The 17,508-nt window shown below is 33.1% G+C and overlaps 1 protein-coding gene across 1 annotated transcript in view; it reads left to right on the top strand.

Annotated features, from left to right (window-relative positions):
* LOC139517331 (uncharacterized) overlaps positions 1–16,225 on the top strand; it is a 41,735-nt gene extending 25,510 nt beyond the window's left edge. The window contains exons 2-5 of the mRNA XM_071308265.1: positions 6,293–7,014; positions 7,871–8,363; positions 10,781–10,804; positions 13,548–16,225. Coding sequence (XP_071164366.1) covers positions 6,331–7,014; positions 7,871–8,363; positions 10,781–10,804; positions 13,548–15,898 — 3,552 coding nt within the window. The 5' untranslated portion in view covers positions 6,293–6,330 and the 3' untranslated portion in view covers positions 15,899–16,225. The remainder of the gene's footprint in view (positions 1–6,292; positions 7,015–7,870; positions 8,364–10,780; positions 10,805–13,547) is intronic.
* Positions 16,226–17,508: the final 1,283 nt, after the last annotated feature.

Raw genomic sequence — 17,508 nt, 5'->3', positions numbered from 1 at the left:
TGGTGTGACGTATATTTTATCAATCGTTATACATGTAGCTACATGATAGTTCCACAATTGTTGGTGTTCGGGCTCAATGCAAGAAGAACGTTCCTACTGCCTTTAAGATATACCCATCCTCTCCAATGCGCATATACATATATTTTCAATAGTCCTGGCTTTCTCAACATATAAATAAATCGGTCAGCTAATAAAACAATCATTATAATTTTATACAAAACTACATTTTGACGGCATTTGCAAACCATGTGTTGAAAGACGCAGAATATAATTTTGTTTATTTGGTCATAATTTTTCTTTAGTTATTTTTTTTTTCAAATTAAGTTAGTTGGAATATAAAGCAAATCTGAGGATGAAAATCAATTTTGTGTGTATCATCAGAAAATGATAATTAGCACAACGAATATATTACAAAAAAAAAAAAACTAAGAGAGTTCTGCTTCTGTTGGAACCAATTTCTATTAAAAACCCCCAACATGAAATTGTTCCTGAATAAGTTGTATGAAAAAACGTAGATTTACATGAAATATATAACAACAAATCGTAGGCGACAAATCCTTATGTCTTTTACTGAATATCCAACATCTTGTTTCGTTCATAGAACACACTATGTATACCTCATAATTTCTTTTGTCCTACAGAGAACATGATGTTACCCTAATCTCCTTGTATTCACAAAAACAATGTGTTTAAAGACTTTACTAGAAGGCACCCGACTTTGACGTTAACATACGACGTTACCAAAAGTGACACTAATATCATGCGTAACGTCTATTAAACAGACAGAAAGTCGTTGAATTAATTATTTTACAATTGTTTAAATATATGAGAGAATTAAGGCGAATTTTCTTTAATTACAGATAAATGTATTTTAAGTTCAGGAAATGATTTATTCTTCGAGTACGTCAAACAACCGCTCAGGACCTCCTGAGGGCACTCAGCACATACAAAGTGCACTCAGGACCCATTACCGACACCGTATCTGCACACATGATAGATGTTTATATTCGTTATACGCTTCTTATTTTAGAGTTAAATTTTGGCAGAATTTGAAATCGTAGGGGCGGATCCAGCCATTTTAAAAATGGGGGCTAACCCAGGACAAAAGGGGGTGGTTCAACTACATATCCCCATTCAAATGCATTGACCGGCCAAAAAAAGGGGGGTTCCAACCCCCCGGAACCCCCCCCCCCCTCTGGATCCCCGCCTGAATCGAACTTTGATAGATATGTTAATTCTAATAAAATAATGAGGGCACGTGTCACTGATTACACAACTACTGAGCCATGAATTATCCAATCAACAAAATTGATTGGATTATCTTTATTGTTTTTTTAGGAATTGTATCGTTAGTTCAGTTTTACCTTTAACATGAATTTGCATATAGAAAAAATAAAATATCTCATTCGATGTACTTTTTCAGTTTATTTTTCATGATGACGGGTAAATTAATTTGTTGTGTTTTGCAGTTTACGAATAAAGAAAATTATTTTATAGTTGCGTTTTTTCTGTAACAAGTTCGATTTTTGTTTTTCAGTGTGATTCTTTGCTCTCTCTCTCTCTCTCTCTCTCTCTAAATCAAGTTTTTAAACAAACACAATGTTGACTGAATATCAAATTTTATTGAATTTGTATATTTTTATTCTCAACAAACCATTATACAAGAGAAGACAATTATGTACAATATTCAGTTTAACCTTAACGTAAATCTGTGCACGAAGACTTAGTTGTGGTTTGAACGGATTTCGTGTCAATAGACTGTCTTCGAAATAGTCTTTCTCGTTGTAACAAAAATCATTTTTTTTAAATTAAGTTTAGAATCTTACTACAATCTAACTTACATATTGTTTAGAAATAATTATACCCAAAATATCATAATTTTCAAAAAACGGAGACAAGTTCATTTTCAGAATTTATTTTCACATTGAAATTCATTTCAGGCTTGTGAAACTGGACAAAACGACTTTAATTAGAGAAAAAAACCTTAATAAATGCGGATTTCTTAAAACATTCGTATAACTCAAAAATAAAATTCCTGGACAAGTTCGATAAAAATGAGAAATAACATCTAACTACATGTATATGAGTTTGATTGTTTGAAAAGTACGGCTTTTACAGTTAAGAACGGATTCCATATTGCCCGCGTCACACTGTCCCGATTTTTATATACGATGGACACCCGAATGCGAAAATTGTAAGTTCGTACGAAGTTGGTCCCGATCTCGTTAAAATACCAAAAAGTGACCGAAGCAAGTACGATGAATAACGAAGTCTATACGATGATGCCGAAATTATATACGATAGCAAAAGATGGACATACGAAGGTTAACCGAAGGCGGGTATTAAAGCTTCATATCTCAGCCGAAACCTACACGATGGATCACGAAGGCTACACGATGGATAACGAAGGCTACACGACGGATTACGATGATGGCGCGATGGCCATACGATGTCTAAAAGATACGAACAGAATTTCGACAACATATCGTTTCTGTACAAGTCTGCCATGCATGGCGGGAAATCTATCTTTTTGTCTAATTCGTATAAAACTTAGTTTATTATCCCCTCGCCTACTACATGTAAGTTACGTGTAGATAAAATTGTTATGGACACTCTAGAACCAAAATGCTCAAAACGTGGTATGGTGTTACTCGTTAATAGATATAGGAAGATGTGGTGTGAGTGTCAATGAGACAACTCTCCATACAAATAACAATTTAAAAAGTAAACCATTATAGGTTAAAGTACGGCCTTCAACACGGAGCCTTGGCTCACACCGAACAACAAGCTATAAAGGGCTATCTAAAAGAATATCTTAAGCGCTATTGACTTTAAAGTTCACAGTGGCAGTTGTAATACATAGAGATTAATACATGGCCTTTTCCATATCAGCCTGGGTATCATCCCGAGACCCCCATATCAGCCCGAGACGGAGTCGGGGTGCTGATATGGGTCGAGGGATGATACCCAGGCTGATATGGAAAAGGTCATGTATTAATCCCTTTATCATATACTTCCGACAATAGTTTTATGTAAGGCAAATAAACTAATGCAATAACTAAAACAGTCAAAACATTTTATAAAGAAAATTAAAATTATGAATCAAATATACTATAGTTGTCCAACAACAGCATCATTAACTCCTTATTTATGGTAACATTTCCTATAGAGGCATTTTGAAACATTGAAAATTTGGAAGAGTTTTACGATCATTACTACTCCATGTTTGTTGTACTATAAAATGATTCATAATTGTCAATGGCATTTGTTAGCAAGTATTAAACTATCCCCACAAAAGTTCCCGTAAATTTTGACGTCGTCATAAAAAACATCTGACGTCACAATGGAAAAGTAAACAACCGATACCGGAAACACCGGAAGTAACTTGCACGAGAGGCACTGATATGGGTTTTTTTTGCAGGAGATGCACCTGATATGGGTTATCAGCCCGGGTGGGAAGATATGGCTTGTGCACTTCCGCCCATTACACATATGCAAAAGCTATCATATTAATGCTAAGTATATGATAAAAGGCAATATCACCCTTGTGGACACTCTAAAACCAATATGCTTCAAAATATTTTAACCACATTTGGTATATTGTTCCTTCTTGTAATGATCTGACATTTTATACGTTCAAGGCCAAAGGTCAAGGTCATGCAGATTGACTTGTTTTTTCTCCTTGAAATAGCATAATACACAGGAAATTGGTTGCTCATTTTTCTACCTGCTGGTTCTAAAGACAATATTAAAGGTATTTCCAGTTACTGAATGTTTTGGTTGATTTCTAAAAAAATAGTTTATGTATCAAATATGCATATTCAATTTACCATTTTCTGCATGTGTCATATACAAATATAGTGTCCATTTTTGTCCCCAATATGTTACATACGAGGGGATGCCACGCTCGGCATTGCCTTGTTTGAACTGTAAAATGAGTGCACTAGTCTGAATAATCACCCATAATTATGCCCGTGTTTACTGATCTATCTTAAAGGTAAGGTAATGGGTTCGTTGATCCCTTTTATTCAAAAAGAGCTCTTTCCAGGAGAATATCATAATAATATAGACAAAAGGAAGGATGTGGGGAAAGCAACAAATGCGGCAAAATATGAAATATAGAAAACAAAATGGAGTAAACATTCGTGTGACAACAACTCAGACGATACATAAAAAATCAGAATAATGAAGAAAAAGTTGGTTTCCCTATATGCGTGTACCTGCAGTGTTGGTGTACGAGGCGCGTTTATGATTTTCATTATGTTACTTGAAATAAAAAAATGACAAAAAATAATATTTTACTTGTAAAAGTAAATCCTGAGCCTGCAATAGCTGCTCTTTGCATTTGAATTAATAGAAACAACGCTGTCACCTTTCTTGTTCTCATAGAATCATATGATATGAGCTCCATGTTTTGTGAACGGTTTCTTAACTGTCGTATAAGACTGACCAGTGCATATCGCGCATGGCACTTTAAATGTATTTTAGCGCGAAAATTAACTTACATTTAGCTGGATTTATTATCGTCGTAGTTCCATCTTGTCGCCTTCGTACTTTTATTCGATGGCAACACGACGGGATTACGAGGTCTTCACGAAGTCGTGTTGCCATCGTAAGACCTTCTGGTATCTTCGTGATTCATTCGTGTAGACTTCGTAATGTCAAAACTGCCCGATTAAAACGATGGAAACACGAATGCAATACGATGTGCAAAGATGCATTCCCGGTGACATTACGATGGTGAGGATGGTGATACGAACTCAATACGAACCCTCAACATCGGACGCACCTTTGGGGATTTTTTAACATGTTAAAAAATTTAGAACCCTTCCCGAAGTTGTCCCCGAAGCCTAGAAAAAGTGGCCGATGGTTCTACGATGGTTAAAGATGGCACTACGAATAGCCCGATCTGGATACGATCAGTCCCGATTTTGAAAATTTCCATTATCGTGATGCCATCGGCGTAAAAATCGGGACAGTGTGACGCGGGCATATACAAAACTTTAATTAATATGAATTCTTTAAAAGTATGAACATTTATTTCCCTTTTCAAAATCGTACAAAGAATTAATTACTGGTCCAGGACAGGATAATAAAATTAAGAATAAAACTTAAAAATTTATGGAACGAAATTTTAATAAAATACAAAAATCTTAAAACATCGTGATATTCATTTTAAACGTCACAATATTACTTACCGCATGGTCACACTGTACTAACAACACAATCTATAAACAACAATAAAGATAATCAAATCAATTTTGTTGATTGGATAATTCATGGCTCAGTAGTTGTGTAATCAGTGACACGTGCCCTCATTATTTTATAAGAATTAACATATCTATATAAGTTCGATTTCAAATTCTACCAAATTTAACTCTAAAATAAGAAGCATATAACGAATATATGCATCCATCCTGTGTGCGATGACTATAAAAGGTCCTGAGTGCACTTCGTATATATGTCACGAGTGCAATCAGGAGGTCCTTCTAGCGGTGTTTAGGCGTACCGTTATTCTTCTGGCGGCTTCAATTTTTTTTTATCAATAACTTATACCCAAGGAGACATTTTTTTATTTTTTTTTGACAGCATGAACCCCAGTTAATGAGCAAACACAAATTAAGAAAGAAAATCGTTTACAATTAAATTTTATACAAGGAAAAAAAGGGGGGGGGGATAATAAACAAATTTTATTTACGCTCACATACTTCTAAAAAAGATTTGCATATGTAAGCTCTCTATTATAAAACATTTTTTTTTTATTTATAACTTATTTTCGAGTAAAGTTGTCCAATTTAAAAATCTTTTAACAATCATACTGTCCTCAATAGTTCATGTTAAATTCAAAAGAGTTTAAACTAAATGACATTTTTCAATTGTTGCAGCTAATTTCCTAATGCTTGTAAAGTAAGAATTTGGTTTGCTTTGATTGATTTGTATAAATGTTTGCTCAAGCATTTTACATAAGTTTGTCATCTGTAAACAATATACATAAAAGAAGTTAAACCTGTATACATTATACTTGCATTTGGTTGCGTTTTATTCTTGGAGTTAAAAAATCTAATCTGTATAAACATTAGGAATTAGCTCTAATGGGAATCGAACCTTGTTATAATTGTCTTTTTCAGAAGACCACTAAATGTCAATTTAAATAGGCATTAAAAGGAGGCTGGAGAACAAAGCGCACCAATGCTGCACATGCCTCTGTTAAGTAAAGAGTATTTATATTAAACAATAATCAATTTTATTTAAAAGTTTACCTGGGAGTTTAATTATACCTTGTCTGTTTCAGATGTAAGACTGTCATCATCATGAAAAAATAAACAAGACATGACTGATCAAGAGAATTTTTACAGATTTTCAACTATAATTGTTGACCATGGAAAGGAAGCTTTGGTTATTTTATTAGACAATGATTTATCAAAACAAAATTTGTCTTTTGAAAATTTTCTAAACAAGCATCAGCACGAAATCTACCATTTACATTATGTAGATAAAAAACTCCGTTGTTGCCAATGTCCATCTGGATCTTCACCCCAAACCGTGTCACACAGAGTCCTTCATGTTGATCAACTAGATATATTACTGGACAAACATGGACAAAAATTACCTTGTCATTGCACTTTATCTACACGGCCTTATTGTTGCAGTCCAGCAAAACCAAGTGTAACAACAAAGGATCTCGACATCACATTAGCAAGATGTCTCTTAGTCAACTTTTCCACACTATGTTCGTCTGGTAGTCCTATCAGACGTGCAGTAGAGATTATCGTAGAATGTAGAAATAAATTATATGGACATGTGTGTGACGCAAAGATGTCAGCGAGTGACTTCCAAAATAACGTTTCTGATGTAGAAACAGCAATTTTAACCATTGCAAAGGTTTGTAATGTCGAAAATGATATGAAGCAAAAACTACACGATGCAAAGAATCGATCACTAGACTCAACCTTATGTATCCAGTATCAGAATCTGCTTCTACACGAAAATAACAAACAATCTGATATAGAAGAGGTAAGCAATTCTAAAAATGAAAAAAAAGAACAAATTTTCTATTGGTTCTTCGAACAAACATTTTTATATTCAACTTGTTTTTAATCAAGTTTACACATTTTTGGACATTATGAACAAATCGTACATCATGCTTATATTAAAAATCAAAATTCTGATGGTTGAATATTCGATTGGTTGTCGTAGCTTATTAAAAAGTTCTCATCATCAATAACAGTACAAACTGAAGCAGAACTAACCCGAATTGTAACCGTAATTCACACTTATTCAATAGATATTGGAATATGTGGTACGAGTGCCAATGAGACAACTCTCCATCTAATTCACAATTTATAAAAGTAAACCATTATAGGTCAAGGTACGGTCTTCAACACGGAGCTAGCAAGCTATAAAGAGTCACAAAAAATTACTATTGTAAAACCATTCAAACGGGAAAGGCAAACAAACTTAATTAAAATGTTCAAATTTTGGTGATGTCCCTATATTGACCATTTTTTTTTACCGTACACTCCTCTTTTCATCTTTTAAGTAAAAATGTGCGTTAATGTGAACGTAGAAAGTGAAGTATACGAGGGGAGATAATGTTTTATAAGAAATTGTGGGGAATATTGAAGACGTGAATCGTTCGCAGAATAAAAGTAACCAGGACTGGGATAACAGAGCGAACAGATGAATCCCTTTTTAGGTTATATGTCACATTAAAAAATGTTATGCTAAATTTATTCTGTGGTGAATTTGGGTCACTTCTTTAGAATGTACGAGGTTGCTTTGCATAAAAGAAACTGTTTGTACATGAGGCTTACACCCTTTAAAACAAACTTCGTATAGATATTATACACGTTTTATTTTGCGTTTGTAGAATATTTCAATCATCAAGGGTCAGTCAGAATTAATGAGCTCACAAATTCAGAGCCTTCAGATACATGTCGATGAACAACTGCAGACACATTTTCAAGAAACTACCTCAATGTTCAGTGATTTTAGAATTACACAAGAAGAAAGAGCTGAAGTGTTATTGGACCGAGTAGAAGATGCAAAAACACGAATCCATGCCGACATTCAAGAAATAAAACACAATGTAGATACAGCTAGAAACGTTATCTATGAAGATCTCAAAGCAGACATGCAAGTAGCAGACGTCCAGGTCAATACACGCATTGATTCTTTAGAAAAGCATCGAGATGACCAACATGACAAATTGCAATCTCACGTCGACAAAACTCACGATAATATTGTTACGTCAATTACAGACACTAGAAATGTTATACAAAAGAATATGAACGACTATGAAACTAGATTACATAACCATATTGATGACGCAATACTACAAGCGGTAATGAGAACCCCAACAGGTATTTGAAGATTTAAATAATACAACACCACATAACGATGATTTCAGCTTGCATAGTCATTCGCTAGCTATTAAACCAGGTTTAATCCACCATTTTCTACATTAAGAAATGCCTATACTAAGTCTGGAATATGACAATTGTTATCCATATATTTGACGTGTTAGTACTTCAGATTTGTTCTTTGATAAGAGACGTTTCGTTTGGAATTGCCTTGGATTTCGGTATTTTTGTTATTTTACTTTTTGCTCGTACTCGAAAGTAAGATTTTGGTGTCACACAGCAAAGCGGACTTTTAGCTACATTTTGATATGCTAGTAATTCAAATGTATTGATCATTTAGGCCTAATTTCCATGAATATTCACCAAAAACAAAACAGAAAATATAGTAATTCTAAATCGTGATCGACTACTTGGGAATTTTACCGATGTTTCAATACGATTTCTACGGGTTGAGTATATTTTCCACATATGAAGTTACCAAAAGATATAATTTCAATTGTTTATTTCAAATGTGTTGTTTTTCAAAAAAAGGAAATCTAACAAGTGCAATGTCTTTAATATAATGTACATGTATATGTTTATTTGTAAACGACAGAAAGAATATGCTTAAATGCTCACAAGACCGTCCTTGGTCCAAAGTTTCAATAAAATTTGCAAGGACCTAAATGCAAGTACAATATGTACAGTGAATTTTTAAAATCAGGGATTTTGTAAAACCACTGAAATTTCAGGGATTTTTATAATCACTGAACTGATAAGTGATTTTATCAAATCCCTGATTTTGACTAGGGATTTTACAAAAATCATTGAAATAATCAAGATTCCCTGACTTAATTCAGTTTGTAAACAAAGAAAGTAAACCAAAGAAAGTAAATTCTTTTTTTTTGACACGCTGTAGAAAAATGGCTCAGGCATATATATATATATCTATAAACCAAGAGCAAGTTTAATCACAAATTGTAATTCTAATAGAAGGGAAAATTAAAATGTAACACATGGAACCAGGATGAAATAAGAACTTTTAAATCTTATTAATTAAAGCCTTAGAAAAAAGATAATACAAATTCTTGTTATACCCTTGTTCGAAATGAAGGAAATCTTTATTACATGTATAGTGCTTTTATAGTAATTAATAAAACCGTATACACCTATTATATCAAATTTTTTTAATCAAATATAAAGACAGTACATTGCAGTAATTACTGGCTATGTGGTCCAGTGACAAATACTACATGTACATCATGACTAGAGCATCTTATTGTGAAAATTGGTATATGATATAAAATAAGTATGCACAGTATTGTTAATTTGCAGCAATAATTCTACAAAAACGACATCATAAAAAATACTTTGTTTTGTACTTGCATTTCTTACATTGGTCATAGCTCAAGTACTTCTTATACATGTATTTAAACACAAAGTGATAAAACTTTAAAAATGTTTCTATACTATATCTTTTCTTTAGATCAAAATCAAATCAGAAGTGAATTTTATTTAACATAGATATGAAGTTTTTCAATAGTTATGAGATGTTATAAAATAGATAATAAAAAAATGGATTCATCAGAACTTGAAGATATCAAATTATTTGCATGTCTTGAAGACTTTTAAAATATACTAGACACTAACTTATCTAAAGTCCTTTATTCAAACATGGCATTTTTTTACGGTCTTAATTACAATGGAAACCAGCTTGAACCCATTAATTATCTGTTTTTGAGTCCATCAGCTGTGTCAATGACAATTTCATATCTGTTCGACAAGCAGTTAAATAGTTTTCTATTTGTGATGAAAAAGTTTTTTTTTCATGTGGATGTTATTGAAAGAATAGATGTGAACTAAATAGGTGTGTCTGTCGAAAGCAGGAAAATTGTTTAACAGTTGATGTATGTCACCCAAACATATCATGCAAAAATATGTAAATTGTGGTCTTAATATAGGTTTATATGCCTATTATTCATAATCACTGTACACCGTTTTGACTAGTATTTTCATTGAAAAAAATATTTCAAAATCATTGGTTTGTTTAAGTTGTATTATGAAAAACACATTTCTAATATCAAGTTTAAAGTTGTGATCAGGGATTTTGTAAAATCCCTAGCAATATTTTCAGTGATTTTGTAAAATCCCTAGCAATATTTTCAGTGATTTTGTAAAATATCAGAAACAGTTATTGATAAAAAAATCACTTATTATTCCAGGTATTTTACAAAATTCCTGATTTTACAAATTCACTGTAACATATTGATAAATGATAACAATCACTGTAGCTTCCTTAGAATTATTTCTGTAAACATATGTTTATCATAATAGTCATCTTTTACACCAAGCGTTGTATTGAAAATTCGATATTAAAATGTAAATTTTAACTTTCAATTAATTCTGAAAAGATGCTTCGTTTAATTCTTATTTTATAGATCAAAAGAAACAGAATATAATTGGTAAGTCTTTATATTTATTTATTTATTTATTTATTTATTTATACCATTGGTTCACTAAAGTACTGCTGATTCTTGCATATTTTCTTATTTTGTTTCGAAAAAGAAAGTATCGCTTATTATCATTATTTTTCTCAACCAATTTTGAACATTGATATACTTCTGTTGCATTTATTTATAAGAAGCCTGGTATCATTGATCATTTAGGATGTAGACAAGATTAATTTCGCATCATTACTTTCTTTCGTCTTGATAAATTTTATTTGCCCAGTCTCTTAATTAAAGAAAAAAAGAAAAAAAAAATGCAAATTTTAGCATATTATGTATTTTGTGTTAGCCAATTTGTCGATTTCCAGGTATGCTCACGGATTAAAACATAAAAGAAGTGCATACATTTCTGTTTATTGATTGTTCGAAAGCAGCCCAAACACAGGGCTCAGAGAAAACGTGACCACGAGTGTACGTGGGCGCATTTCATTTGCGCCAATTTTTAAAAAATCAAACCTTTCATTTGCGCCACAAGGTTATATATCATTTGCGCCAAAAAAAAACCAACCTTCATTTGCGCCATTTTACAGGTATGACAGGTAATATAACGGAAAAGTTAAATATTATTTACGATTTATTTTGTTTTTTGTTTGTACATAACTCCCCCTGGATATATGTGTGAGTTCATACTCATTTCTAATACAAAACTGAGAGTCACTAAGGTTATAATTATATATATAGTGTTCACATGACCAGTCCAGTGTGAGGTGTCAAGATGGACATAGTCAAATCTGAGACAGAGGAAAGAATTCTGTGATATTTGATGACCACATATATAGGTTATCAAATGTTTTAAAAAATGGAGACAAATCCTTCAGGTGTACCAAAAAAACCTGTAAAGCCAGGATTACGACTGATGCGGACAGCAAACAATTATAAAAACTTTAAACGAGCACAACCATGGAGTAAATCAGCAGAAAGTAGAATCTCAACAACTCAGAGTCCGAGTTCTTCAGGAATGGATGAAAACCACCTACGTACAAATGACTTAAAAAATGTTGCCTTGGCTATATACCGAGAACGAAGAAAAGATTACCCTACTTTACCAAAAGATAAAGCAGATATCCACGAAGCAGTGAAGGAAATGAAAATGGAAACAAACAAACTTGAGAATTTTCTTTTGATAAATGATGTTGAAAGTGGAATTATCATTTTTTCCTGTACTGCTAATCTTGAGTGTCTTTGTAATGATGTGCCAGATGTATTTGTGGATGGTACCTTTAAATGCTGTCCAAGATATTTTTTTCAAATGTACACACTGCATGGATGTAAAGATGGTAACTATGTGCCGCTTGTTTATGCATTGCTCCCTGGAAAAAGTGAAGAATGCTATACAAACATGTGGAACTTTATATTTCAACTTTGTGAACAGAGAAATCTTGTACTTAAACCACAGTCTATTCATATAGACTTTGAACAAGCCATGCATAATGTTATTTTGCGAATGTTGCCAGGATCGAAAATCGATTGCTGTAGATTTCACCTTGGCCAAAATTGGTGGCGGAAAATTCAAGATCTTGGATTAAGTACCGAGTATAAGGAAAAGACCTGCGAAATTGGTAAATGGTTATCATCATTTTTTGGGTTACCATATCTACCGCCTGATCAAATTGAAGACTGCTTCGTAAATGATATTATGACTGAATCTCCAACTGATAGCAGATGCATAAAATTTGCTGATTATGTTTTGGAAACTTATATAAGCCCGGAATCTAGATATCCACCGTCATTTTGGGCTGCTACACCCACTGCTAATTTTAAACGAACCAACAATGGACCGGAATCATTCCATGCACATTTTAATGAACAATTTTATTCAAAACATCCAAACATGTTTATTTATGTTGACGTTGTAAAGAAGATTCAGGCTACAACATACATCAAAATCCGATCTATGGACACACCGGCTGCAGTTCGACGATGGGAGAAAGAGAAAACTGACTATCTTATGGAGAAACATGGCATGTACCTAAGAGGGGAAATTTCAAGGCATGACTACATCAAGACCGTTGCATATAAATTTTGTGCCAGAACAGACTTGTAACTTTACCATAGTGCTAACAAATGTCTCAGTAATGTACTCCAGTGTATAGTGCTTTCTTTTCTGTTTTTATCAAGGTTTTAACATTACTTTCATGATTTTACCAAGGTTTTATTCAGGTTTTAACATTACTTGTATGATTTTATCGAGGTTTTAGCATTACTTGTATGATTTTATCGAGGTTTTAGCATTACTTGTATGATTTTATCGAGGTTTTAGCATAACTTGTATGATGTGTTATACTCTTATTACCTGTATTTCTGAGGAGAATATTTCTTCAATATTAAAAGACTTTTTGAAAAATTTTATGTTTTATACTATTATTACCTGTATTTACCTGTACTTACCTGTAATATTGGCGCAAATGAAAGATTTAGTTTTTGGCGCAAATGAAATATGGTTTGTGGCGCAAATGAAAGATTTTTTTGGCGCAAATGAAATGCCAATTGGCGCAAATGAAAAGCTCCGGTGTACGTTATTGCGATTAATCCTTAAAATGTATTCATATGCACTGAATTTGTTATCTGTTATTTTTCTACCAATTGAGTGGAAGCAATTCGTGTAAATTCGAGCATCTAGCTTCATATGTTTCCAATCTGCTACAGAAAGATTTAGTGACTAGGTTAATAATAATTCTATGAATATTCTTTTCTTCAGCCCAGGCAAACAGTATGCTTACAAGGCATAGAAAAAATGAATGCTACATTGCTCCAAAATCAGTAGGCAAAGGAAAAGAAATACTCGACAAACACAGCATACTGATTATAGTATCTAAAGGAGGAGAAGGCAAGACAACAACAGCTCTCCAACTGGCAACAATATACAAGGACTTTGGGTATATACCATACTGGTTTGTTGATCAAGACGTTAAACAAAATAGAGACATTATTGATCCAAACGATAAATGCATTATTGTAATGGATGATTTGTTTGGCAGGAGATTTACTGAATTCGATGAAAATATTCACAGAAATATACTAGACATCTTACATGCTATTGTGAGCAATAGCACAGAAGTCAAACTAGTTTTTACCATAAGTAGCGACAATAACTGTTGGCAAAATATTAAAACAGAGCATGCAATTTTAATGGACGATTTTATTCTGGATTTAGATAGAACATGGAAGTTAAGTTTTAGTGAGAAACAATCCATATTTTATAAATATATGGAGAGGTTCAAAATAGTCCCATGCTCCTGTCATAAAACAATGTCATTTATGCAATTTTACGAGACAAATTTACAAGAGCAAACATATTGCGACAAAGATATTGAAGAACTTCCAAACAAAACAATTCAAATTTGTACAAGTGCAATAACACGCATATTAGAAATGTATTTGCCGACAGGCTTTCCCGAAACATGTCGCTTGTTTTGTAGAAATCCGTCCTTTACACTTTTAGGAATAAGATATTTCGAAAATCCAAAACAGTCTTTAATTGATAAGATTGATGAATTATATGCGGAAGGGCACGAAAACAAAATTGCAAGATACCAATATTGTCTTCTGTTATATACTGCTCTAAAAGGACCCACGGAGTTAGAAGTTATTGAAAATAGTTTAGTCCATGACGCTTTCTTTATTGAACTATTTTCAATATTTGATGATAACTCTTTGAAAATAAAAAAGATTTTGATTTTTGAAGCAGTAAAGAAACTGAAAGGCAAATTTTTAAAGGAAAACACAATTTATGATTCAGGGAAAATAAGAGATGGGTTAACTTTTAAACATCAAACCATATGCGATGCTGTCCTCTTGTCATATGGAAAAGAAAACACATCTCAAGTTTTAGGGAATAATGATCTAAAATTCATTTCTACATATGTTCGACCAAATACGAGTAAAAGTAAAAAACCATCCAAAACACTTTATGTTCCTGATAATGTTATATGTGATAGGTTTAAGCAGATTCTTGAAATTGAACAAAAAAGCGACTATTATTCCTATAGGGCAACCGATATAGGGAAGTATATCAGACAAATTGAGATTGATGAAAAAAATAAAGCTTTCATGAAAACATTTTTCGAATTGGTCCCAATTTCATTTTTTGAAAGCTATCAATTGGAAGAACTATTCAACGCATTAACTCAATATGGGAAACACTGCGAAATTATTCATTCATATCTGGATAAATTTGGTAGATACATTTGGAAACACGGTAGTATTGAATTAATCTATTCAATTTGTAGACCACAAAGTACGATTGTCGATCCTATGAAATTTGTTCTATTATCGGATGAAGCTATGGTAAAGAAACTGTTGAACGTCATATTGTTTCATGACAAGGAATATATTACATCACTTGTTTATGTTGGGGAATACTTATATATACTGAGTAGAGAAGAAAATCACAACTTTGTCATATCATTTCTCGGAAAAATTTCTTTGAAATGGGACTGCACGTATGAAGCAAGACTAATTATAGATGGTTTTACGAACAAAGGGGAGAGAAAAGAGCTGATACCAATCTATCGGGTAATTTTGTCACATTTTGTTCCCTCGAATTGTAGTACCAATGTCATCTTTAAGTTTTGTAGTGCATCGATATCTGAAGAAGATTGCAATGACCAGGTACTTCTTGTGGACAGAAGAACTCTTATATTCCAATTAAAAATGGCGTTTTATAAATGTTTGTCTGGTGTTCAACTCGATAATTACTGTTGTACAAGCCGCGAGACACAGATAGAAGAAATTGGTAAAAACTGTTATATTTTCTTATCAGCAGTAAAAGATAAATCTTTTTTAGATGAAATTGTAGATGCTTTTGTAACCGTCATTCAAAATAAGTTTTCTGTAAACTCTGGTCAATCGTTGAAATTTTATCCGTTATCTCACCAAGATCCCTCATTTACGTTATCATTTTTTGATGGCTTTACTAGTTTTGGAGAACATTTACAATCTCTTAAAGAAAATTTTCCCATTTTAATTGAAAACCTCGAAAGACACACTTCTCGTTATAGAAGTATCAAAGCATGTTTTCAAGGAAAAAGACAACCATTTGACTTTTAGGAAGGGGCAGGAATATTTTAAAAAATGTATATCTTAAACCTGAAGAGCTGAAATAACTAACCACGCAGAAGATATGATACAAATGAACATTCTGCTACCCAAAACGAAGCAATCAGTGGTATACAAAAGTGAAAAAAGATTTCTGAAATGAATAGTCGATCCAAGATAATCTTTCTTGACATCCTGGAATATCAAATGGTCGTCTCCAAATGACAAAGTCGACTAGTAGATAATTTCATTTTCTTGTGACTGCGAGCTCATCTATTTATCCATCAACTTTATCACTAACTTAAATAAGGAAATTTTCTTAAAATAAAACTAGACGTAGTTTTTTGCGATTTTCCTTAATCTTAGAGTGCTTATTTAAAATATAATGCAAGACTTAGTTATTTATATTAAGACGTTGATTTTTGTCTAGCCTTGACGGAGTCAAAAAGCTAGACAAAGGTAAGCTGTTTATGGTGTCCTTAAATTAGGTCTAGTTTATGGTGATCCACCAGTTGTAGGTCAATAATATTTAGTATGCAGTTGTGTAAGCGTTGGACTACATCATTCTCATGGAAACATTTTGGCCCTGCCCCTCAGCCAGAGTCTATTGACTTTGAAACTTTTGCTTTGTTTTCATGTATTAGGTTGCGATTAGATCAGTTCATGGGGAACCACTAGTTGTAGGCCAGTGTAAAAGAGGGACGAAAGATACCAAAGGGACAGTCAAACTCATAAATCTAAAACAAACTGACAACGCCATGGCTAAAAATGAAAAAGACAAACAGAAAAACAATAGTACACATGACACAACATAGAAAACTAAAGAATAAACAACACGAACCCCACCAAAAACTAGGGGTGATCTCAGGTGCTCCGGAAGGGTAAGCAGATCCTGCTCCACATGTGGCACACGTCGTGTTGCTTATGTGATTACAAATCCGGTAAATAGTCTAATTCGGTAGGTCACATTCATGAAAGGGAAGGGGATTGTAGTTACGACGTAAGGAACATATCCGATATCATTTGTGAAACGGTTATTCCATAACGGTCAACCAACTCGTGATGGCGTCCGTAAAATTTACGAAGGAATGATTTCAACTTCACCATTTGGAACTCTTGGTTTAATAGCTTCCTTGTGAGCAGCAACCCTCTATCAAGAAAATCATGATAGAAAATGCAAGCACAGGAATATCGTATTAATTGGGAGATATATACCCCGTATGCAGGTGCTGCTGGAATGTTGCTACTTAGAAATGGAAAGTTCACAATTGGAAAGCTGAAATCATCTCTTTTGTCGTAAAGTTTTGTTTTCAACCGACCCTCATTGTCAATTTCTAGATGTAAGTCAAGATATGAAGCCGACCTAACTGTATCTGTAGTATCCTTTATCTCCAATTCGATGGGATAGATGCGTTCCACATAGTCACCAAATTTTGAATTGTTTAGTGAAAGAACGTCATCTATATAGCGGAAAGTAGAGTTAAAGGATATTGCTAACTTCTTATCTTTCTTCCTAAAAAGTTCCAGCATGAAGTCAGCCTCATAATAATAAAGAAACAAGTCGGCAAGTAGAGGGGCACAATTTGCTCCCATTGGGATGTCTGTTGAAAAACATGTAAATT

Source organism: Mytilus edulis, chromosome 3 (assembly GCF_963676685.1).
Source record: "Mytilus edulis chromosome 3, xbMytEdul2.2, whole genome shotgun sequence".
In the NCBI taxonomy this organism is placed as follows: Eukaryota; Metazoa; Mollusca; class Bivalvia; order Mytilida; family Mytilidae; genus Mytilus; species Mytilus edulis.
The sequence above is the reverse complement of the archived record's forward strand: the minus strand, read 5'-3'. Positions and strand labels throughout refer to the sequence as shown.